This window comes from Dama dama, chromosome 11, assembly GCF_033118175.1.
Source record: "Dama dama isolate Ldn47 chromosome 11, ASM3311817v1, whole genome shotgun sequence".
Classification (NCBI taxonomy): Eukaryota; Metazoa; Chordata; class Mammalia; order Artiodactyla; family Cervidae; genus Dama; species Dama dama.
This window is the reverse complement of record NC_083691.1, coordinates 70,710,551-70,737,186: the sequence shown is the minus strand read 5'-3', so window position 1 is coordinate 70,737,186 and position 26,636 is coordinate 70,710,551. Positions and strand designations below refer to the sequence as shown.

At 34.5% G+C, this 26,636-nt stretch overlaps 1 protein-coding gene across 1 annotated transcript in view; it reads right to left on the bottom strand.

Annotated features, from left to right (window-relative positions):
• NRXN1 (neurexin 1) overlaps positions 1–26,636 on the bottom strand; it is a 1,175,743-nt gene that overhangs the window by 1,044,697 nt on the left and 104,410 nt on the right. Inside the window, exons 3-4 of the mRNA XM_061155451.1 lie at positions 8,745–8,762; positions 5,395–5,424 (exon numbers count right to left, since the gene is read on the bottom strand). Coding sequence (XP_061011434.1) covers positions 5,395–5,424; positions 8,745–8,762 — 48 coding nt within the window. The remainder of the gene's footprint in view (positions 1–5,394; positions 5,425–8,744; positions 8,763–26,636) is intronic.

Sequence of the window (26,636 nt, the reverse complement as noted above, 5' to 3'; positions counted from 1 at the left end):
GCACTTCACAGACAAATTAGTTACAAACAAAGATGACAGTTGAAACAAAAACTATGAAAACAGAAGAAGATGTATAATACTACTAAATATGTTATTTTTCTCTAAGTATTAATAATATCAAATCTATTTCAAGAATAGATAGAATATTAGTTGTGGCTTGACATTACAGATAAAATTTTAAATACATAATCTTTGATACTGCTTATCAATTAGGTGAGTGGAACTAACTATATCTAGATATTAATGCAATTGGTTATGAGAAAAATCTGTATTTTCTCTACGGTTATTCCATTTTAAGATCTTCATTTTCACTAACACAATGAAGTTTAGGAACTTTTAAAATGTGTAATTACATGCTTGACAGTTGTAATACGTTGACTTTCTAGTAACATAGAAACACAGATAATCAAACAATAAACACTTGAAAAGGTCAAATGGAAACTTATTTTCCAAATACAGTGCAGGATTTACAAATGAAAGGAATAGCAAATATACTCATATCACATTAAGACATATCACAGATAAGACAAATTCTGGCTTGTTTGAAAGCTTGCAATCCTAACTCAATTGAAACCCAATTTAAACACAGGTCTTATGGTACATCACAATTGATACAGGTTAAAAAAAAAAAGAACTCAGAATTCATGGAAACCACATTAGTTAGTTTAACATGATATGTGAATTTCAGGAAATGTCCTGTATTTGCTATCACACAAATAGTGAAAGTTAGAAAATACAGTTTTATTATTTGCCACTGTGACAGTGAATTACATTAAAATTTTTGAAAACCTACAAACACAAAAACACATGCTGACTTTTTACTTCCTTATAGGACCATTGCTGTTCATAGGTTAAGAGATATTAAAGTGATACCAGAATGATATTTTACTAGAAAGAAATACTGTAACTTTGAAAAAGGATATGATCGGAAACAAGTGTAGAGACAGAGAGCATTCAATATAATCTTTTGCTACAAATTTTTCTAGTTATTTTTACAAGTTTCCTTTTACTTTTCCACCCCCTACTATGTCCACCACAAACCCTGCATGTCCTCCCCTATATCTACCTTTTCCAATACACCCCCAACACACACATACTTAAATCATAAGAATGGCAAGTTCAAGATATAGTAAGAAAGACATTCTGGAAATACAATGGTCAAAAAGAAAGTCAAGCTTCCTGCCCTCATGGAGCTTACATTCTACTAGGAAAAGTTGACATTAAATATATAATCATTCACGTAAATATATACAGTTATAATAACTGTTATGATGGAAAATATAGGCTTTTGATCATCATTTAATGGAAAATTATTAACCTATGCTTCTCAGCTATTTAACCAGTCAATGACGGCTGGATTTGCAGTACTTTCTTTGACATTTTCTGATTTAAATTGTCATTCATCTTTCTCAAACATTAGAGTAAAATATCATCAATTGTTGGAAGGAAGTGACCAGTTTAAACATACATAGAAGAAAACAAAAGCAAAAACCTGCATTCCCAGACAAATAGATAAACCTAGATTCTCAAAAGGAGTGGAAAATAAAGTTAATATTGTCAATAGTCCTAACAATACCCTGGCAAATTTCAAACCTAGAAAGAAGGCAAACACAGTGTCACAAAGACTACTTGAATCTATCTAACCACAGCCAATGGGAGTTTGGTTGGCCTTGAATATTATCTCTCTTAGCTGTCCCAAAGAAAATAAAGGTTATTCCTAACTGTAATCATTTAGAAAACATGAAAACAAATCAAAATAATCAACTTTAAAATGTGAAACAGAAAGACCAAGTGAAAATATGAGTCAAGATGGTCTACAGAAAGGGTGAAAAAGTTTTTATTTCATTCGTTTTGATTGTGCCAGCAAAGCAATGAGCCCTAACACATCTCCAGCTGACTTATCTGCTTTTGTCATACAATATGATAAGGAATTCTGCAGTTTTCAAACCCTGAAGAAATAATTACGGAGTTTGGAAGGATCCATACCAACTGTGTAAGGATACATCACAAAGTGATACCAGTGCTTACCTCTAGAGAGAAGCCTGAGGAGGAGGATGAAGGAGGTTATCAGAAGAAATGTTCCTTTTTAAGATGTACAAAATGAAATACATTTTTCTGTCATTGGACATTTAAAAGTTCAGAAAATACCTAAGAATCCATATAAAATATATCAAAACAATAGCGATAATATTCCTGAACCTAGTTTTGCTTCTGGATTCAATAAAGGAAGATTTTAATTCACAAATGATTATTCCAAAGCACCTGAATTCACTACTGAAGAGAAATGTTGGGTCCAAAAAATGTTTCAGGATTATAATTTGATGGGAGGATTTGAGAAGCATGAATTTCCAAAGCAAATCTGTTTTTGCTTTGATTAGGTAGATTTAACACATTTTATGCACAACTAGGATTTAACCTGATACAAAGGCTACACGGCAAAGTTTCTAGACACGTCTGACTCCTCCAACAGGAGGCACCAGGCGAGGACAGCCTCCCAAAGGGGGCCCTGATTCGTACTACCTTTATTTCTTCTGAATGCCCATCACTGACCATACTATGTACCACTCTCCCTGCACTTCCATATCTGTCATTTAACTTATCCATGTTTTCATTCCCTATTTTATTGACACTCATTTATGATTCATCACAGTCAAGATTGGATTTTTTGTTCTAGAATGCAGATTTGTTGAACTAATTTGCAACTAATGCAGACTTACAAATCATGTTTCTCATTATATATATATATGCATATATATATATATATATATATATATATAGCTTAACCAACATGTAAAGGTGATCACTGTTTTACAAAATACCCAAGTCCATCTCAAAGTCTTCTTTTCCCATTTAACACCAAGAAGCATCCTAGTCCTATTAACAGAAAAATAATGTAAAGTAAATACCAAATTCCTGTCCTGCACAGTTTTGTGCTGATTGAGAAATAAAATTTGATGAAAACTTGTAAAGCAAAAATATTTTTGACACACATAGCAATAGAAAACTTTTAAGACTGACATAATAAAACTGAATAAAGTTAAGTGACACTTAACATTAATTACACCAAAATGAATATCAGGTAAGCATAAACATGAATTATTTCATATGTAGAGCTAAATGGTTATATAATTAGAGTATTACTTTTAAGAGCTACTTTTTCACAACATAATTGATATATATGTGTATGTATATTTAGAAAATTTGTGTATACATATGCATTCATACAAATATATGCATGCACATATACAAACACATATACATTTACTTCACTCAGCTAGTAAAATAAAATATAAATACATTTCCCTCTATGTCAGCCTGATTCCTATACAAAGGAACTTGGGGGAAAATGCCCACTTCAGAAATGGAAGTAACAGTAGTTTGGCCTCAAAAAAAAAAAAAAAAAAGAATTTTAAAAAGTATCCCAAATGGTACACACAGTTTCTAAAAGAAATACATGTTGTCATTTTCATGGTTGCTGAAAGTATAAAATAAGGTTAAATTATATTATTGGAAATGGCTGACCAAAGTACAAACTGCAATAACATATGTTCTCTTTTTATTGGCTCAAAGTACTCAAACAACATTTGTTTCTAAAGGTCTATGTTACACATTTAAAACTTTGATATCCTCTCTTACTTATTTCTACACTCACATTCAGGGCTTCTTTTAAACGGAAAAGCTTCCCTGCTAGATGACACTAATGTAAAGGGAGAGATCTGTGAACTTTGGTACCAATTTGCCTGATTAAGATTCAGAGAAAAAGAGAGATTTAGAGAATTAAAAGAAACACATACTTGTGTTTAAAACAGCCAAAATAAAACAAAACTAGATATCAAGGGCACATTTATTAATACACAGTTAAAAATGGTTAAAGGCTATGAGACATATTTACCACAGCTGCATATCATCTATTTTCTTTTAATGAAAACATTAAACACAATGTGCATGGTTCTAAATGGCAAACTCAGCATGCTTTTCAATTTGGCACCAATACTGTCAAAGAATACACATGCCTGACTTACCAAGGGATGCAGAAATGTATACCTAGTTGACAATGTTCTTAAAACAAAGTTAGTATGCGCAAAAGAAAGAGCAGGCTTGTCTTTAGCCTTTGTCTCTCTTATGAAACTACCTTTTAGAGTTACCATGGAGTCAATGTGTTAATATAACATCTAGCAGACCACAGCCTGACGAGCCTGCAGCAGGACCATTTCAATGCTGCACATGCTTAGACTTACATTCTTAGGCAGAATAGCTGGTGCAGGTGTCCTCCAGAATTAAATATCTGAGGATGATATGTTTCTGGTGGCTACACTCATTATTTAACTACCATTAAATGATACTGCAAAAACTGACACTGAAACCTGTAACTAATCTTTAAATATGCTAATTATATAAGCGGCTGACATGAAAAAAAGAAAAACACTCTAAAGAGTCAGAAAAAACAGGGGCAAACATTTTGATGGATTTTTCTTACCTTAAATTCATAAAATATTCATTACCACTCACACCTACCTCCCAGTGCCCATTACTAATGCCAAAAGGTCTAAATATATTTGCATAACTTAGACACACTGTTATTCATATAGATGATATTAAGAAGAAATAAAATAATGTAATACCTTTACTTTTACCTATGGATTTGATGAAATGGTTCCATGAAGAAAGGGTTTCCATACAAAGAGAATAAAGAGGAGAGAAACAACAATAAGAATTATGAATATATGTAAATGTACTACTCTTTGAAAATTAAATATACAAGAAGGTATAACGGTTTGAAAACAAATGGAGATATAATCAATACATGTTGAGAAATCTGCCTTTTTTAAAGGCAATACGTGCAAGGAAATTAGAAAGCCCATGCTCACTTTAAAAGACTGCACAAAAGGAGATACACAATGCCTGTAGGTAGAAAAAGTATTGATTTTGTAAAACACTATACTCAGCATTCAAGAAGCCAGAAGCCAAAGATGTCTGCATATGTTCCCAAACTGCCATGCATGGGTGAAAAATGGACTCTTTTTGGTGCAGTACATTAAACCAAGTATCTTCTTTCATATATTAATGGTTCTCTGATTTTCTTTACTATAACTACCCTTAACTGCATATGCTGATAAATGTATGGAAACTTTCAATTACAAGTTCTCATGTCTCATTTATTTGCAGATATTATAGTGCAAGAATGAAGGAAAATAAAAGTCAAAGAAGCAAACCAATACCAAACCAACAAATAAAGGGGAGAAAAACATAGGAAAAAATGTGAACAAAGTTATGCATTTTATTTGCAGCCAGATAACTTGCAAGCATTTGCCCATCCTTTGCAGCAATGGTTTGAAAGCAGCTAGAGAACAAGAAGACACTGGAAGCAGAGTGGAAAAGGAACAGAGCCCATACCTTGGTCGCCCATCATCAGGTGCGCCAGACCTTGAAGGGAAACAAGAGCACAGTCAGCAATAAACAAGGGAGCATGGGAAGGCAGGGTTGTCACAGTGACAAAAATGTTCAGTGACAGACATCTTGTTTCCTATGAGACGTGTCTGTATCACAGAGGCAAATCAAAAGCATTCTTTCAACTCCGGGTTGGAATGCTTTGGGGCAAAGACTTACAGAACTGCAATTTAAACACTTGCATATGCTGCACTGTGTATTTCTTCTATGTATCAGTTGGAGCATTCAAGATCATAAGAGCATGACTTAAAATCCAACCAATCCCTTAAATATTGCATCTGCCCTGCATGCCCTCTGATGAGGCTGCTTTGAACACTGGCCCCACAGGGTTTGCATTCTTTGGTGACAAAATTATATTGAAGAAAAAAAAAAAACCCAAGGGAATACCTGAAACATGGGCTGGGTCTGATCTTTTTCCTCTCATAAAAAATGAGACGTTTCATAATTAAATGAAAGAAAGAAAAACACATCCTGAGTCACACTGAAATGATAATGCAGAAATGGCCCCTTGTCTGACACAGTTAGGAACTGAATAAGCTTGTTCAAATATAAAAGAGATCATCAGACACGCAGTTGTAAAGTTAGAACTTACTATGGAATGAGATTTTTTTAGAAACAATGGATGACCTTTAAACAGGCTTAAGTAATTTTCCATGGAAAACAAAATTATTTAGCATTTTACTTAAACATTACTTCAATATTAAAGTATGCATTAACATGAGTATATTTAAGATATAATTTCATCAAGGTAGTTTTCTAAAAGAATATGGAATTCCTTTTGCTTATTTAAATTATTTTTAATTTTTCCTTGAAAATTTTAGATTGAAGATTACCCCTTTTCTAAAGAATACTAGTAATTTTCTTTTAAAAAATTATTTCACTATCTATAAATACATGTTTTACTTTTCAGCATTAATTCCTAGTTCTTTATTCTAAATTGAGAAATTAAGTTACACTTCAATCCCTGTATATTTCAAGAATATAGGAAACTGCTAGAGAAATAAAGCATACATACAAATTTAATAAAATGTGTATTTCATTTCCCACTGTTCAAATATATTTGAGGCTTTGAGCTAAACAGCATTGTATATTACTTGAATCAGTATTGAAATTACCTGTATTATGTCCTTAAAATTTTAAGGGGTATTTACACATTCCTGTGGGGCAGACACAATTACAAATCATCATATAATTATGATATAAAAATTATTTAGCACAGTAGTTCAATGTTTCTGTAATCTAGTTTCTTTTATATTTTCTAAGTGATTTTTAAACAAAACAAAAATCACAATCAGTTTAAAAAGTTTATGATTCATTGGTGACTCATGATACTTTATATGCTTAAGAACAGCGGCTTATCTGCCCAGGTTATATAATTTTTCATTTAATTTCATTTAAAAATTACTATTCATTTCCTAACAATAGTTCATAACTTTTTTGTGAAATAATTCTGTGCAAGATGTAACTTTTACATTCCTCTAATGGTTTTCAATACTACCTTAGTAAGAATGGAAATTTTTAAATATCAATAACATTTGCATTGTTTGTGTTATACTCCCTATCTCCAAGGCAGCTAGACCATATGGTCAAAGTGGAGCTATAAACATAGACATTAAAAATTATGATAGAATAAAATGAAGTTGCTCAGTCGTGTCCGACTCTTTGCGACCCCATGGACTGGAGCCTACCAGGCTCCTCCATCCATGGAATTTTCCAGGAAAGAGTAGTGGAGTGGGTTGCCATTTCCTTCTCCAATGATTGAATAAACTTTATTACAATAGTTTATGAGCCTATACTCTGAAAATGTTGTCAATTTTTTTCATGAGATGTGTAGGGAGAGAGTCATACATGCTTATTAAGCTGATTTTAAAGCCCCTTTGAATGCAACTGGATTTAAAGAGAAAAGAACAGAAACATGGACCTTTTTACAGGATGACTAAGGAAATACAAAAAAAAGACAAAAAGATACTTAAAAAAAAAACAAAAAAACTTCTGAACTCAAATAACGCGCACAATTATAAATGAGAACGATTTTGAACAATGTCAGTCAGACCTGTAAGGGTAATATCTTTACCAAGTGCACACTCACATGCTTTTTAAATTATACTGTAGAAAAAATGATGCCATTTACAGAAGCAACACCTGGAAAAAATTTTCACTGGTGATTTCTTTTAAACTTTTAATTTGTTTTACTTAAATAATGAAACAGAAATGTTCAGCAACTAAGCAATTGAAAGAAGCCAAAAAATGATCACAAATAATATGCTGATATCTGCTACTGATCAATTTTGTATTAGCATGAATCGTTCTTTGAGACATCAAATTTTAGTAATTTTAATCTGTTACATTAGATGGGGACTCTTTTTCTAGGGAATCTAAACTGCTAATGCTGTGATTATGTAAGTTGATATGACATCAATTTCCCATTCACAATTCTTTGCACTTCCTAGTTCTTTTCATGTTTTTATTCTTTACATATTCATTTTACAGCACATGAACTAATGCATTTAAGTTCCTTAAAGGTAAGGATGTTGAAATATGAAACTAACACAACAGAGAAAATCAACTATATTTTACCACTTTTTTAATTTAAAAAAGGATGCTGAAACATGTTTTAGTTTGTTGAATTCAACAGGAAAAATGTATAGCTTTCTCAAAATCTCTTGATAATTTTAGAAAACCTTGAACAAATACCATAATTCTATTTAACAGACATAGAATATTACAAAATACTTACCAGTAATCATGCTGGAGTGCTGTATGCTTTCATTTCCATGAGCCAATGGCTTACTTATAATCTAAATTTATGCCTCTTATATTTTATTTTGTATTCTTTTTAAAATCAAATCATTTGAATCTAAACCAATGGGCTAGAGATGATATAATAATGCTCAACATTTACAAAAGAAATCATTTTGATCAAGAAAATGATCAAGAAAAAAAAAAGGAGAATCATGCACTGGGTTCGGAAACCACAAAGATATATTTTTTTCATTTAAAATAAAAGAAGTAAGATTGTGTCATTTTTCCATGGAGAACACTGAAATGAGTATTGTAAGGTTTACATGGGATGCTGAAGTCCATCAAGGGCTGGAGTTAAGGTTGAAGGGGTTTCATACACTTGGGGCTGAAGGGAGTTGAAAGTGTGTGTTCTATATGAAAAATGATACACAATCCAGAAATCAGCAAATACTTAGAAAGAAGTTCAACTTACCGTCTACATTCAAGATGTACTCTACTATTACTAAGAAATAAAAAGCAAATGAGAGTTGGAAAACAAAGCAGAAAGCACCCACCTTCCACATTGTTGTCTTCTGAAAGCGCATGACAAGGAGGGAGAGAAAAGGAAAAACATTCATTAAGCCGCATGCAGACCAGACCTTGCCTTTGCATGTTTCTTTCATGCAAGGCACCAAACTCATCATGCAAGTGCTCCATCGCTCCCATTCAAAGGGGAAAAAACAATCACAGGAAGCAGGTTCCCTCCCACTGGCAGCATTTAAGGAATAGGAGACAAAATTTCAGTAACACTGCTGGGTACTGAGCAAGGAGTTTTCACTGCCCTGTGCAAAGCATACGTAACTCTGATATGCTGCTAGCACAGTTATCCTAGCAATTATTTTTAAAGCTTTTTTACAACAGTTTTAAAAGATTCTATTTTTAATTTTGACTTACTTGGACAATAGAAAGTTCATGACAAGTAGTCATGAAATTTCACTTAAAGACATTCCAGTTCTATCAGATATGTAATCTATTTACATCATGGCCTTGAAATATTTCTAATGCTTAAATTTATTTCCTTAAAAAAATAACATAAATGTATGTACCTAAAATCTGTAATTTATTTAGTTTAAAGTGTGTTCATACTTTTTCACAAATGACAATAGTTTATTGCAATTTATTAAAATCCTAACTTTCAAAAATGTAAAGTAGAAAAAGTCATCATTACAAGAGAAATTCACTTGATAGCCGTTCATAAGACAAAGCTTACCATGATTATTCACTTTGTACATCTGTTTAGGGTGTGAATATGAACGTAGTTAAGATACTAATAATATTGGATGAAACTCCCTTGTTTGTCCATATATCTATATAATATTTAAATTTTTCATATACTAACTATATTTCCACATGTGTATATACAAACATATATAATCAGATTTTACACGTCTTAACTAACACATAATCAATGTAAGTGTATGGAATATAAAACATTATTAATATCTATGAGGCAATTCAAGTACTATTTGAGACACAGGGCTTGGAATTTAGGTAAGAAATGGAAGGAAAAACTGTTTAATGGGACTAGGGTGAGAGCAGTATTTGGGTACTTACAAAAAAGTTTTCAACAATAAGTATATCTATGTTGACATTTCTTGTCTTATTCTTATATTTAATTGGCTGTGCTTTTAAAAGAGGGTACATGATGAAAAGTATTTATAAAAAGTAAGATAACAGTAACTGCTGTTAAGTTGAAAGAAAAAAAATAACTGCAAATGCACCATTTTAAGGTTTCAACGAATAGCTTTTTAATAATCAAAGTTACTAATGAACTAAAAATCATCAACTTTGTTTAAAATATATTAAGTGGAAACTGAAATATCAACACAGCTACATTTATTGCTGTGGCCTTAATGCATAATAGAACATGGAAAAAGATGGACAATAACACCTATACAAAATATTTCGTTTCCTAGAATTCATGGTAAAAGAAAATTTTTTTTAAAAATGACTGAAATAATTGGTATGTGACACTCATTTGCTGTTTGATTTAGGTTTCCTATCTACCAAATAAGGAATCAGAATGTATTACTTTTCAAAGACAACTTGGATATGACACGGTCACAAACATTAAGTTTTTGTTTTATTGCTTTATATTGAGAATCATATAAAGATATAGATATTTTAATGTTTAGGATACTCTTTGGTTTTATAATGATATCCTTTGAAATTCTATTTTCCACTTAAGATGCTCAGTTTTCAACAAGTTTATTAAATATGTGGAGTAAAACAACAAAATCAGGGAATTTAGAGGAGAGTTACTTAGCAAATATGGTCATGAGTAGGACAGTTCCAGAAAAGGGTTTTGGTGCTGCATGAAAGTCTAATGGAAAAATGAAAATGAAAACAAACCAATGAAACAGGACCGGCCATGACAAAAATTTTATACATGTGCTTCATAGGATATGAGGAAAGGAAGGTGTGCTGACAAAATCAAGGTCAGTCATTCGGTCAGCTGAAAGTGCGTTCTCGTTTCACTGATAACTAAGGCACAGGGCCACAGGCAATACCATCGATCCTGTCTAGGCATACAGCATTTCTCTGAGTTCTTACTCATACAGAGAACTAGGCTTAACCAAAGGAGCTTCTGTTATGCAAATCCAAGTCATGCCCAAAGTGTAATCAAATCCTGACTTGACCATGTTCACAAAAATAGTCTTCTCATAGGACTTAGATTTTTTTTTACAGAAGTACTAGAGTGAAAGGAAAGGTAATGTATTAACTCTTATTTAAAGAAGAAGGGACAAACTGGCTTAGAGCAGACTTTCCTTGAGTTTCTATATAATTTTGGACTCGATTATAGGATTGAAAAAAAAATAACTTCTCTTTGTTTCATTCTATTCTACCCCTTTGGTATCCATTTGCTGGCTTTAGTTGATATAGAACCTGTTAATCTAGAGATGATCTCTAGGTTATTTCTGAATTTGGAAGTAGCTACACATAAATGGTCAAAACTCTACCATTTACAGTCATTACCCATGTATTTTCTTATCCTTTTCTCTTTCCTTTCTACTTGGTTTTTGGACTAAACAAACAATATCAAGTTTAAAAAGAGAAGTTTTTCCAGAAAAATAAGTGACCCAATCAAAAAATGGGCCAAAGATCTAACCAGACATTTCTCCAAAGAAGACATACAGATGGCTAACAAACACATGAAAAAGATGCTCAACATCACTCATTATCAGAGAAATACAAATCAAAACCTCAATGAGGTACCATTACACGCCAGTCAGGATGGCTGCTATCCAAAAGTCTACAAGCAATAAATGCTGGAGAGGGTGTGGAGAAAAGGGAACCCTCTTACACTGTTGGTGGGAATGCAACTAGTACAGCCACTATGGAAAACAGTGTGGAGATTTCTTAAAAAACTGGAAATAGAACTGCCATATGACCCAGCAATCCCACTTCTGGGCATACACACCGAGGAAACCAGAATTGAAAGAGACACGTGTACCCCAATATTTATCGCAACACTGTTTATAATAGCCAGGACATGGAAGCAACCTAGATGCCCATCAGCAGATGAATGGATAAGGAAGCTGTGGTACATATACACAATGGAATATTACTCAGCCATTAAAAAGAATTCATTTGAATCAGTTGTAATGAGGTGGATGAAACTGGAGCCCATTATACAGAGTGGAGTAAGCCAGAAAGAAAAACACCAATACAGTATACTAACGCATATATATGGAATTTAGAAAGATGGTAACGATAACCCTATATGCAAGACAGAAAAAGAGACACAGATGTACAGAACAGACTTTTGGACTGTATGGGAGAAGGCGAGGGTGGGATGATCTGAGAGAACAGCATCGAAACATATATATTATCAAGTGTGAAACAGATCGCCAGTCCAGGTTGGATGCATGAGAGAAGTGCTCGGGGCTGGTGCACTGGGAAGACCCAGAGGGATGGGATGGGGAGGGAGGTGGGAGGGGGGATCAGGATGGGGAACACATGTAAATCCATGGCTGCTTCATGTCAATGTATGGCAAAAACCACTACAACATTATCAAGTAATTAGCCTCCAACTAATAAAAATAATTGGGGGGGGAAGAGAAGTTTTTCTTATAATACCAACTTTTGATTTCTCTTTGCAACCAAATACTACTTTGGTTTGGAGGAGCAACAAAGAGGTGCTAAAACTGGCATGCCACCACGTAAAGCTAAAACAGCATATTTTCCTTTAGGGCATGGCAGAAAGCACTCCATCTCGCCTTACCAGCAGACACTGTCAAGTTAAGGAAAAACTCTTGGGTTTGCAGAAAACCCTGGCTTCTCAATGTTGCTCACCTAACCTATTGTGTCTCTAGTAATCAGCTTTACTATGATTACCATGCTACATATAAAGATCACAATCTTTCATTTTTACTTTGATTGTGAAAATATTAAATATAAAATCATGAACAATATAACTTAAATTTTATTTTTCTTTCAGATAAGACATATTTCCTTCACAGATAGAGAAATCAAGTACTAGAATTTCAGCCACATTATGAATGATGGTTGTATGCTGACATAGGGGAAGCGGCATACTTTTAAACTGTATGCAAATTGTATGCTTTAAAATTACTTCCAAAGAGCATCTTCATAGATGCTTTACTGCTGGTCCCCAGCTTATAAGGAGGGCTTCCAAGGTGACTCAGTGGGTAAAGAATCCGCCTGCAATGCAGGAGATGCAGGTTCGATTCCTGGTTCAGAAAGATCCCCTGGAAGAGGGCATGGCAGCCCACTCCAGTATTCTTGCCTGGAGAATCCCATGGACAGAGGAGTCTGGCAGGCTACTGTCCATGGGGTCACAAAGAGTTGAACCCAACTGAAGGGACTGAGCACCAGCTTATAAGAAGGCAAGGATGGTAACTTTATCATTACAGTATGCACATAATCTTAATGACATACTAGGACAAGAGAAGTGAATAAATTAAAAAAAATGTCCTTGTTTGAAAGTAAAGAAAATCAGAAATTTAATCATGCCAAGTGAATGAATCAAAGTATGGGATAATATATCACAAATAACTCCTTTTGTGTAATCAGTGTTTAAGTTTAGCAAAATGAAATACTTCATCTAAATGCACAAGCAGTAGTCAACTTAACACGCTACATTTCACATTAAAAACTGACCCAAAGCAGTCTCCTGCTACCATTTAGGCTCCCCTCCTTTTTGGCTTCCTTCCTTCTCTGCTAGTTGCCTATGACTGGCTCCCTACGTTTTTTCTGGCTCCTTCTTTCCTCCATCAAAACTGCAGAAAGGTTCCCACTCAGACCCATTTCCTCCACGGTAGGGAACATAATGGCAAACCTGGGGCTGGGGCTAGCCAACAGAAGCAGGAATTCAGAATACAATTTCATTTCCTTTCTAACATTCCTTGCACTTGCTAGTGTCTACCCTCACCATTCTAGCCCCTCACAGTGTTTTTCAAGATTTCATCCCTCGTTTGAGGAAACCAAATGCCTGTATAGCAGAGTCTGGTTCCCATGGTGGCACAGGATGGAGCTTGGTTTTATTTTTCTTTTGGTGTTAACAGTGAAAGCCTTTAGACAACCTCCGTACTGAGGGACTGCTTCAAGGACAGGAAATGGAGGAAATCACTGGTTCTGTGGTTCTGTGCGGCAGTCACCTAGAGGATGAGAAAAGCCAGCCAGAACCAACAGCAAGAACAAACAGAAAAGGAAGCATAAAGGTCCATTATGGATTCTTAAGGAAAGAAAAGCCTGGGCAGGAATTTGGCTAGTTTCAAAAATGCTTTTTAACAGGTGGGCTCAGCAACTTGTTTCAAATTCACCTAAATGGCACTCTTATTCAGTCTCCTGGAATCTTGATCCCAGGGCATAAGAGGAGCCACCTAGGGAAGCTTTTTTTCCCCCTCTCTCTCCCTCCCTCTCTTTTCACTGTTCAGGAGTAAAAAGAAGGATATCTCTAACCAACTTGAAGCAGCAGAGATGATCTTGGCATCACATTTAGGACTATAAAACCATTCTTCCTAAGAAATTATGGGTAATATCTGACTGTACTTTCAGTACTTTTGGTACAATATAATGATTCAAGATATGGAATTAATGAGTCCTTGGTGAAGTGGTCTGAGATTACCTTGCCTTACAGTCTTGTTTCTTTGGGAAATCTGAGATGAGTTTCTATGTATTTATTATAATAAACACATTTATAAATAAATATATTGAGATTATACATTCATAAGCTGGAGACTGCCTATGTTTCTACTTCACACAGGTACCAATTGTGTGACAAAGGTCTTGTGGTGTTCGATTCAAAATGTTCCATCTTCTTAATGGCGGAATAAAGTAAGGAAGGGAAAGAAGGAAGAAGGAAGCCTAATTATATGGCAGATTATTCTGGTGTTAAAGCTGTTCAATGGCCTAATGGAATTTAACAATTGTTAGAACCCTGCTTATTTAACTTATATGCAGAGTACATCATGAGAAATGCTGGGCTGGAGGAAGCACAAGCTGGAATCAAGATTGCCAGGAGAAATATCAATAACCTCAAATAAGCAGATGACACCACTCTTATGGCAGAAACTGAAGCAGAACTAAAGAGCCTCTTGATGAAAGTGAGAGAGGATTGCAAACTAGTACAGCCGCTATGGAAAACAGTGTGGAGATTTCTTAAAAAACTGGAAATAGAACTGCCATATGACCCAGCAATCCCACTTCTGGGCATACACACTGAGGAAACCAGATCTGAAAGAGACACGTGCACCCCAATGTTCATCGCAGCACTGTTTATAATAGCCAGGACATGGAAGCAACCTAGATGCCCATCAGCAGATGAATGGATAAGGAAGCTGTGGTACATATACACCATGGAATATTACTCAGCCATTAAAAAGAATTCATTCGAACCAGTCCTAATGAGATGGATGAAGCTGGAGCCCCTTATACAGAGTGAAGTAAGCCAGAAAGATAAAGAACATTACAGCATACTAACACATATATATGGAATTTAGAAAGATGGTAACGATAACCCTATATGCAGAACAGAAAAAGAGACACAGAAATACAGAACAGACTTTTGAACTCTGTGGGAGAATGTGAGGGTGGGATATTTCAAAAGAACAGCATGTATACTATCTATGGTGAAACAGATCACCAGCCCAGGTGGGATGCATGAGACAAGTGCTCCGGCCTGGTGCACTGGGAAGACCCAGAGGAGTCGGGTGGAGAGGGAGGTGGGAGGGGGGATCGGGATTGGGAATACATGTAAATCCATGGCTGATTCATATCAACGTATGACAAAACCCACTGAAATGTTGTGAAGTAATTAGCCTCAAACTAATAAAAAAAAAAAAAGAAAGAAAGTGAAAGAGGAGAGTGAAAAAGTTGGCTTAAAGCTTAACATTCAGAAAACTAAGATCATGGCGTCCAGTCCCATCACTTCCTGGCAAGTAGATGGGAAAACAGTGGAAACAGCGGCTGACTTTATTTTTCTGGGCTCCAAAATCACTGCAGATGGTGATTGCAGCCATGAAATTAAAAGACACTTACTCCTTGGAAGGAAAGTTATGACCAACCTAGACAGCATATTAAAAAGCAGAGACATTACTTTGCCAACAAAGGTCCGTCTAGTCAAGGCTATGGTTTTTCCAGTGGTCATGTATGGATGTGAGAGTCGGACTCTGAAGAAAGCTGAGAGCAAAAAAACTGACACTTTTGAACTGTGGTGTTGGAGAAGACTCTTGAGAGTCCCTTAGACTGCAAGGAGATCCAACCAGTCCATCCTAAAGGAGATCAGTCCTGGGTGTTCATTGGAAGGACTGATGTTGAAGCTGAAACTCCAATACTTTGGCCACCTGATGAGAAGAGCTGACTCATTTGAAAAGACCCTGAAGCTGGGAAAGATTGAGGGCAGGAGGAGAAGGGGAAGACAGAGGATGAGATGGTTAGATGGCATCACTGACTTGATGTACATGGGTTTGGGTGGACTCCGGGAGTTGGTGATGGACAGGGAGGCCTGGCTTGCTGCAATTCATGGGGTCACAAGGAGTCGGACACGACTGAGCGACTGAACTGAACTGAGTGAACATATTAAAGCATATATTAAATAGCACATATAAACTATACTGCATTTCCTTTTCATGAGGGCCTATTACAAGGATTTATCTTGCTTTTATAGAATTAGTTCTTTCCTACATCTAAACTTTGAGAAGACAACATTTCTATATTTATAATAATAGCAGACTTAGGGAAAGACATTTCAGTGACCATGAACAGAGCACAGTCTACACTGTGTATGCTCAACATTACTGTGTGGTTGCTTACTGAGAAATGAACATTTCTTCATATGGAAGCAACAGGTAACAGTGATCAGTGTGTGTACTTTCCCACCCAAGCTCAATCATTGCTACGCAACTCCCCAAAGAAAGCTGGTTCTGAGGAGTACTGCTTCCTAACTAAGAGTTCAAACTCACAACAGTTTAGGAATTAAGAGGTGGAAAACTCTTGGTTTGGAGTTGGGAAAATAAATTTAAATACACTTCTACCTGCCCACTCAACATATCACCCCCTTCTAGTGAGTGTGGATGTGCCAGTACTAAGGGATGACTTTTTAAATGAGCAAATGAATAGGAAACATCCTCTGGCTTGTGTGGGTAACAGCAAAGAATATTCCACAATGTGTCCTCCAACAGTAAAAAGAGAATAGATGAATTCTGCTCAAGGTCACCAATGACCTTTCATTTGAGAGAACTATCTAACATATGCTAGATGTCTATAGTATAGTTTTTTTTTTTTTTTTTACAAATCATTTTATTATAGAGATGTATAAAATAAACTTTCAAATACTTCTGATTTTACTCATCTACACTTAGGATCTCAGAGAAGGCTATTTAATTTCCTTGAAGAAAAAAAATTCTGTCATTAAATTAAGGGGATATTGCACAAAAATATGACTAAGTAAGCCACACTGTAAAAACAAGTCCTAAATTTAGAGATTAATAAATTAGATCTGTATAAATCAAATAGAAAATGGTACATATGATATAAAATTACATAAATTTAGAGATTAACAAATTAGATTTGTATAAATTGAATAGAAAATGGTTTATATAATATAAAATTGACCTATCAATTATACATATTTTATTTAAGGAAAAACAAAATTTTATTATAAATAATTCATGTTATCTTTAATCCATTAGGACCTTTGCATACTTATCAAATAGTCCATAAGGTAAAGTGCAATAAATATTAAGAAGGTATTTCAATTCTTCAAAACTTTTCATTACTTTGATGTTTAAAATGCAACATATTTACATATTTTACAATTTATGGCTAATGTAATTTTAAAGTTTTATAAAAGTCACTGAATAATTAGTTTCTTTTTCTTGCTGAATCCATTATATGGCCCTATATGCTTACCCATTTACTTATTCATGGACATTTACTTTATTCCCACATTTTTGCTGTTACAAATAAAGTTGTGTGAATATTCTTGAACAAAAAAAATAAATAAATAAAATAAAAGTCACTGAAAATAACTTTAAGAGAAATTAACTTTTTTCCTAAATAAAAATATTATGTTAAAAATTTTAGTATGCTAAAAATTAAAAATTTTCCAGGAATCTCTCAAACTTCACTAAAATGCTATCTACAATGAAGTAAATATCTAGTAATCTTTAAAATGTAGGATATTTCAACAAGAGGAAGATTGTTATGAAGAATTCTGCTTCTCCAAAGACTGAAAACACTTAGTTCAATAGTACTCAAGGTTGAAACATATAAAATTACTATTTTCAGATTAAAATTTGTCAAATACCAATAATTTAATATATTTCAAAATATTTTTAAGTTGGTGGTTTCTTTACAAGCTGTTCTATTATCTGCTTACTAAATATAATGCAGTAATATCAGATTAAGACAAAATGATATCACATTCTTTGGAACCAATCACTGGAAAACAGAAAACAATCAGATGCAATTTTTTAAAATGTTTTATGAAATGTTATTTTAAAAAGACAATGCCAAAGAACATTCAAACTACCATACAATTGCACTCATCTCAAACGCCTAGCAAAGTAATGTTCAAAATTCTCTAAGCTAGGCTTCAATAGTACATGAACCGAGAACTTCCAGATGTTCAAACTGGTTTTAGAAAAGGCAAAGGAACCAGAGATCAAATTCCCAATATCCGTTGGATCAAAGAAAAAGCAAGATAATTCCAGAAAAACATCTACTTCTGCTTTATTGACTACGCCAAAGCCTTTGGCTGTGTGGATCACAACAAACTGGAAAATTCTTCAAGAGATGGGAATACCAGACGACCTGACCTGCCTCCTGAGAAATCGGTATGCAGGTCAAGAAGCAACAGTTAGAACCAGATGTGGAACAATGGACTAGTGCCAAATAGGGAAATGAGTATGTCAAGGCTGTATACTGTCACCCTGCTTATTTAACTTATATGTAGAGTACATCATGTGAAATGCCAGGCTGGATGAATCACAAGCTGGAGTGAAGATTGCTGGAAGAAATATCAATAACCTCAGATAAGCAGATGACACCATCCTTATGGCAGAAAGCAAAGAGGAACTGAAGAGCCTTTTGATGAAAGTGAAAGAAGAGAGTGAAAAAGTTGGTTTAAACATTCAAAAAACAAAGATCATGGCATCCAGTCCCATCACTTCATGGCAAATAGATAGGGAAACAATGGAAAGAGTGAGGGACTTATTTTCTTGGGGACTGAAATCACCGCAGAGGGTGACTGCAGCCATGAAATTAAAAGACACATGCTCCTTGGAAGAAAAGCTATGACAAACCTAGATAGCATATTAAAAAGCAGAGACATTACTTTGCCCACAAAGGTCCGTCTAGTCATGGCTATGGTTTATTTCAGTAGACAAGTATGGCTGTAGAGTTGGACCACAAAGAAAGTTGAGCACCAAAGACTTGATGCTTTTGTACTGTGGTGCTGGAGAAGACTCTTAAGAGTCCCTTGTTTTGCATATAGGGTTGTCATTACCATCTTTCTAAATTCCATATATATGTGTTAGTATGCTGTAATGTTCTTTATCTTTCTGGCTTACTTCACTCTGTATAATGGGCTCCAGTTTCATCCATCTCACTACAGAACAGACTTTTGAACTCTGTGGGAGAAGGTGAGGGTGGGATGTTTCGAAAGAACAGCATGTATATTATCTATGGTGAAACAGATCACCAGCCCAGGTGGGATGCATGAGACAAGTGCTCGGGCCTGGTGCACTGGGAAGACCCAGAGGAATCGGGTGGAGAGGGAGGTGGGAGGGGGGATCGGGATGGGGAATACGTGTAAATCCATGGCTGATTCATATCAATGTATGACAAAACCCACTGAAAAAATAAATAAATAAATAAAGGAAAAAAAAAAAAAAAAGAGTCCCTTGGACTCCAAGGAGATCAAACCAGTCAATCCTAAAGGTGATGAGTCCTGAATATTCATTGGAAGGACTGATGCTGAAGATGAAGGTCTGGTACTTTGACCACGTGATGCAAAGTACTGACTCATTGGGAAAGACCCTGGTGCTGGGAAAGATCGAAGGCAGAAGAGAAGGGGACAACAGAGAATGAGATGGTTGAATGGCATCACTAACTCGATGGACATGAGTTTCAGCCAGCTCCAGGAGTAGGTCGGAGAAGGCAATGGCAACCCACTTCAGTGTTCATACCTGGAGAATCTCAGAGACGGGGGAGCCTAGTGGGCTGCCGTCTATGGGGTCACACAGAGTCAGACACAACTGAAGTGACTTAGCAGCAGCAGCAGCAGCAGCCAGGAGCAGGTGATGGACAGGGAAGCCTGGCATGCTATAGTCCATAGGGTCACAAAAAGTCACACACAACTAAGCGACTGAACTGAACTGAAAGACCCCAAGTAACTGCTTCTAAATGTTTAAGAGAAATAAGAATAGAAAAGAATATACCCACCCTTGAGTAGGCCTTATCACTTTAAATGTACTTTTATAAACATCATCTTATATTTATGTTATCTCAGTGTGTTGGATGACTTGCCTAATACACCTAAATAGAATGTAAAAGATTGCAAGAGCATATAGAAAGTTTGTTTTAAGGCTCCTTGTGAAAATTTGAAAATTTTGAAAACTGTATTAAAAAGAAAATAAGCAGGAAGAATTTGGACAACATGCTGAAGTGTCTAGTAAGGTGGCACTACATTCCTGGAAAAATTATTAAAATATATCTATTTCGTCAATTTTTTTACAGTAATACAATAAAGTATGGGGACTATATTCATGATTTCTTTGATCCTGTTGAAAGATGGCAGAAATATTTTAGGGAAAATATTTCTTTTTCATTGCATTTATGTGCTACTTCTATAAAGTCAAAAATATAATACTGTTTAATTTCCTTTATTGAAGAAAAAGAAGGTCCTAACACCCACCCTCCCTTATTTTCCAGGAAAAAAATACTTTTGTAAAATCTTTGCCCTACTATAATAGCAAAAAGCTGGCCCATGTTAGTAAATGTGTTTGCCCATGAGCATTCTAAACACTAGAAATAAAAGAGAGAATTATTCCATAATTTCTTGCTTCCTTTAAAATTCAAAGAAAAGTGTTCATTTCATTCATAGCACATAAAATTTTTCTTCCCTTTTAAAATATCTGAAAACAAAAGACTACTTGACTCCAAGTCAAATATTTGAAAGGTTAGGCAATATAATATGAACGTGCCACATAAAGGGCATTTGTCTTTTCATTTTAGCTATAAAATGCAAATTTGATAAAAATGCTATTTTTATTCCTTTAACCTACACGCTGTATTTGCCTTTTCATTTTATTTATAAAATGCAAATTTGATAAAAATACTATTTTTATTCCTTTTACCTACAAGCTGTATAGTAAATCTCCTGGGAACTGAGCAGGAAGCTCTAACCTTTTAAAATCTGAAACATTAGACAAGAAGCAAGAAAAACTAAAGATGCTCTACAAAATCCTATCTTCCTTTACAAAATAAAGTTTTATGTTATAGGCTAACAATAAAATGTTTCTTCATAGGTACAACAAATTCTGTATGACTGAAGATTCCATATATATAACTGTTTGGGGCTAATGTCGAGTACTTAAGTAGACCCATATGAATGCAATTCCATGTTGAAGAAGGAGCCATAAGCTTGAATAATCTATCCTTTATCTGTTGATTTACTGATCCATAAAATCAAATCACTACAAACACAAGCTTTCAGGGTAGCCTTATAATCCCCGTCTTATCTTTTTCTAAAATGGATATTCACTGCTTAAGAAAACATGCTAAAAGAGAAACAGTATTTTTTTTCTTTTTTGGACTTTTGTACAGCCTATTTAAACATTAATTCTAAAACAGTTCATTTTATTTTTTTAACGGAATAATATGCATATGATATTATTTCTTGACATTTATATAAACTGCTTTCTGATTACTGGAATGGAAACATTTCTTTCTAATCCAAACCACTTAGAAGATAAACATTTAATTTTCAAAACAGTCTCATCAAGTTATAATTCATAAGATATTGCTTCCTATGTGTAGCAATACAATGCCATTATGAGTTCAATTCTTGAGTTCCTTTCTAAACATCAATATTTTTCTCTATATTCCCCATTAGGTCATTTAATTTTATTGTAACAGGTTTTATCTGTATCCCTATGAAAATGCTTTTTACGCAAATAGTTTAATAACAGCAGCAGTTTTCAAATTAGTAAAAAGTACCCTCCGTCTCACAGTCTCATACAATGAATTCTACTACATTATATGTCAAAGACTTCCCTTCCTATAAATAGGTTTCCTATTGAGTATTACAGTAAAGGAAACTAAACTGATGGGGTAAATAACATGTCTGTAACACTGAAATACAGGAGAGACAGGGAATATAAAAGGAGCAACTCAAGCCTTTAGTTAATTCTATCAGCTCAAACCTTTAGTTAATTCTATAAAAGTCCAAGAGCCTGTTAAGAGGATATGACATGATAATGAACACACTAAAGAGTAACGAAATAAAAATTATAAGTAGGAAGAATAGAAAAATAACCCTGAACATGGAAGCATTAATTGTGGCATAGTAGAAGGGAAAAAAAAGTGACAAAAACATCTAAGAGATGAAACAATAGATGAAAAAGTTTCATATAAGGGAAAAGATGAACACATAAATTTAGAGTGAATCTGCTGACTCTATTTTCAGTATTTATAGAATGCAGGTCTGATTGTAAAATTAAAATCATTCATTTTATTATAGAAGAGTAACCCTCTTTATGACTGGTTCGTGATATGCAATCTCCATTTTTACATAGTAAAGAAAATGAGTCAATATAAGAACGGAAACAGAAATATATTTATAGTCTCGATACCTTAATGAAAAACATTGAATCTAGATCTGTTGTCTGATAATAAAAAGAACTGAAAAGGATAGATGATTTCCAAAGGGTTCTGAGATGATCTGACATCTAAATCCAGCCCCTGGCATTAGAATGGCTTGAAAGAGATAATTCAACATAACCAGATATTGATCTTATTTCAAAGAAGAAAATATATGTTGCTAAGCCAGAATAGCATCCTGACTCAGTACTTGTTATGGACTGAATGTCTCTGTACCCCCACAATTCATATACTGAAACCCTACTCCTCAGTATGATATTAGGAGGTGGGGCCTTTGGGAGAATTAGGGTTACATACAGTCACAGGAGTGAATGGAATCCCCCTAAAAGTCATGAGAGAGTCTGCTTTCACCTCTCTGCTCCCCACCATGTGAAAACTCAACAAGTCAGCAGTCTTCAACCTGGAAGCAGACTCTCACCAGAACCTGGCACCATATCAGATATTCAGTCTCCAGAACAGTGAGAAACACATTTCTGGCTTTTATAAGCCACCCAGTCTATGGAACTTGATGACAGCAACCTAAACTAAGACAGTACTCTTTAGATCTTGTAATACTAAGGAAAACTCACCTGTACTCTCCTCCCCCGCTCACTCTCTCTCTCTATATATATATATATGTGTGTGTGTGTGTGTGTGTATAACATATAAACTTAATAGAATACTGATATTATTACAACAACTAAGAAAACAAGAAAAAAAATAAAAGAACCAGTTGACAATATGTACAATACTTGGAATGGCTAATACCTGCTGGCAAATGTAGCTCAGGGAAGTAGCTTAGGAAATGTGTGCCATATCGCTGTCAGAAATACATGATGTTCAAAATGTGCAATGCTGCAAGTAATGCTCACAAACATAATGGAAAGAGAAAAGTCACCTTTTTTTACTGAATCTTTTTTTTTTAAGTTAATATGCTTCTCTTAAAGTTGAAATTAAATTATTCTGGATGGATACTGAGAGAATATACTTCATAGTCTTAAATGAGCCTATTTTTTATTCTATTATTGGATGCTAAGCCGCTTCAGTCACTGTCCAACTCTTTGTGACTCCATGGACTGTGGCCCACCCGGCTACTCTGTCCAAGGGATTCTCCGGGCAAGAACACTGGAGTGGGTTGCCATTTCCTTCTCCAGGGGATCTTCCCAATCCAGGGATGGAACCCACATCTCTTTACATCTCCTGCACTGGCAGACAGGTTTTTTACTGACAACATGCAATACTTTAATGTTTCATCTCATTCTCCCTGAAGATGGAACTGGAAAGGGGAATGAACTTGGAGTTAGGATCCTTCTAGGCACTCTCACTACAAATCAGTTTTAGGAATCTAGACACTTTGTTTTTTTAGCATTTCCTTAATTTTCTCATTTGCTAAATGTTGAACGTGTTTCATAAAGAAGTTGGAGCTCATTGAAATGAAAAAATATAAAACCGCTTATTTAATAATAACAGACTGTAAAGCATTTTATGCATAGGCAATATCTGGTTAATGGTGTTAGCCATGGTAATATTATAATTATTGCTTCCTTATACAAATTGTAGGTTGTTTAAGAGCTGTGCCTTTTCTTTTTTTTTTTTTTTGAGCTGTGCCTTTTCTATTCATCTTCTTTTTGTTCAGTGTCTAGCACGGTGTGTACACACAGGAGTTGCTTAATAAATGTTTTAGGGAGTAATTAATTTCATATCTTAATTTCCTGCTTGGTTTCTATGAACCTAGCAATATGTGATGAGAATGACCAAATTTACTTTCATAGACAGAATTTATTTGCCATGAAAAGCCAACTTTAGTTACTTTATTCTCATATCAGATTTAAGGGACTTTAACAACTGGAAGCATTTTTATTTGTGCAAAGTAAATAGCAAGTATTTAGTATTAGTTTCCATTAAAGTATCATTTTGAGGCAGTTCGAGATTCATTAATTGGGTATTTCAAAACAAACCCTCCATAGATTATCCTTTCTTAAGTAGACAGTGATGATAATAATCATGATGAAGTAATGGAGATGCAGCAGAATACAATGACCATCACTTGAATTCACTAAACCACTTGTGTAATCTTATTATTATAATGATGTGGCCAAGACGACTGAAAAATAAAGTAACTGTTAAAATCCTGCAAATAATAACTGTTTGTCTTCCCCACTCTCTACGTAGCTCTTAGCACAGGGCCTCGCACAAAGTAAACAATAAATATGCTTTGTGCTAAGTCACCTCAGTTGTGTCTGACTCTTCGCGACCCTGTGGGCGGTAGCCTGTCAGGATCTCCTGTCCATGGGATTTTCCAAGCAAGAATACTGGAGAAGGTTGCCATTCCCTCCTCCAGGGGATCTTCCCGATCCCAGGGATCTTCCTAGGGATCAAACCCACATCTCCTAGGTCTTCTGCATTGGCAGGCAGGTTTTTTACCACTAGCACCACAATAAATAGAAAGGACTGAATGTGATTCATCATGCGCACAAATGAAGAAAAAATGGCTAAATGGGAGAAATCAGATCTTCTAACCCCAAACTCTGTGTTCTTTCCTCTTCACTATGGAGGTTTAGAAAAATTCTAATTAATCACATTTACTCTAAAAGCTTATCAGCATATCTGTAAGAAACAATTATTTATTATGTTTTAAAAAAAAACTGGGATGCAGTTAGTCTCAGTAAAATGGCTTTTTATTATGGGAAGCTTCTTTTAAAAAAATTACCTTCTATAAAAAAATGAGCATTATTTCCTAAATATAATCTAATATTTCATGATACATATAGTAAGATATTAATAAAATTGAATATTTTAGTAAATTATATATTTTAATGATCAAATTTATATGGATCAAATTTGTTTTTTATAATTTAAGTAAATTTTTGATTTATTAATTTAATGAGGTGTGTCAAGCTCACATATTTGTATCAGGTGGGATATGAATCATTAATATGATTAATTACATTTTAAGATGATTTCAAAGAAAGCTCAGTCTTTCTATCAATTCTGCAGATAAACTTTAAAAATCAGAAAGGTATATAAGTGGCATTCTCTACATTTTGGTTCAACCTCAGATTCCACTTAAATTGGTCATTATATTACCTGTTGTATAGTTAGTAAACTAAAATGCTCCATCTAATTAAAACAATTCAAAGCAACTACATCAATTATGGATATGAGAAATATATAACAAAATTTTCTTTGGTTACTTCTAATCACTACCTTAAGATATGCTATTCTGGTAAATGTGATAAACATCTTCTGGTTCCAATGGGATATACAACTGATTAGAATACATTTTCATACTATGGTTAACTCATTTAGCACAAATAACTGAATTATCCAGTGTATAGAATCATATTTTTTTTTGTTGTTTAGTCATTAAGTCATGTCCAACTCTCTTGTGACACCAGGGACTGTAGTCTGCCAGGCTTCTCTGTCCATGGGATTTTCCAGGAAAGAATACTAAAGTGAATTGCCATTTCCTTCACCAGCGGATCTTCCAGACCCAGGGATTGAACCAGTGTTTCCTGAATCACAGGCAGATTCTCTACCACTGAGCCATGAGGGAAGCCCATATAAAATTATACAGTAGTCAATTAAAATTTTTAAGTGACTTTCCTATGAAGACATTACTATACAAGGCCTAACTTTAAATATAGTATACTATGAAATATAATTAATTCCTATTTGTTAGTTAACCCCATTTATGGCTTCTGAAATTCTGTCTGAATTTATCTTTCTACAAACAATGAACTTAAAGTGCAATTATATTTAGAGCTATAGAGTTTCAATTTGAAATTTAGGGTTTTAGAATTTTAAAACTGAAATTATCACTACCTGGTTAACAGATTAAAAAAATCAAAAGTCCATTGTTATAACAGGTGATAAAACCTTGGTTAAATGACCTCTGGGTCCCAACTTTGAAAACAAGTCCAAATTGAACGGTATCAATAATAAGCAAAGCTACCTGAAAAGTGGACTTCAACTAACAAAGCAAACCAAAGCTACATACTTCTTAACTAAGGGTAATAACCCAAACTTGGCTAAAATTTGTGTTTTCTTTTCATGTGAATTTTAAATAAGAATCTGGA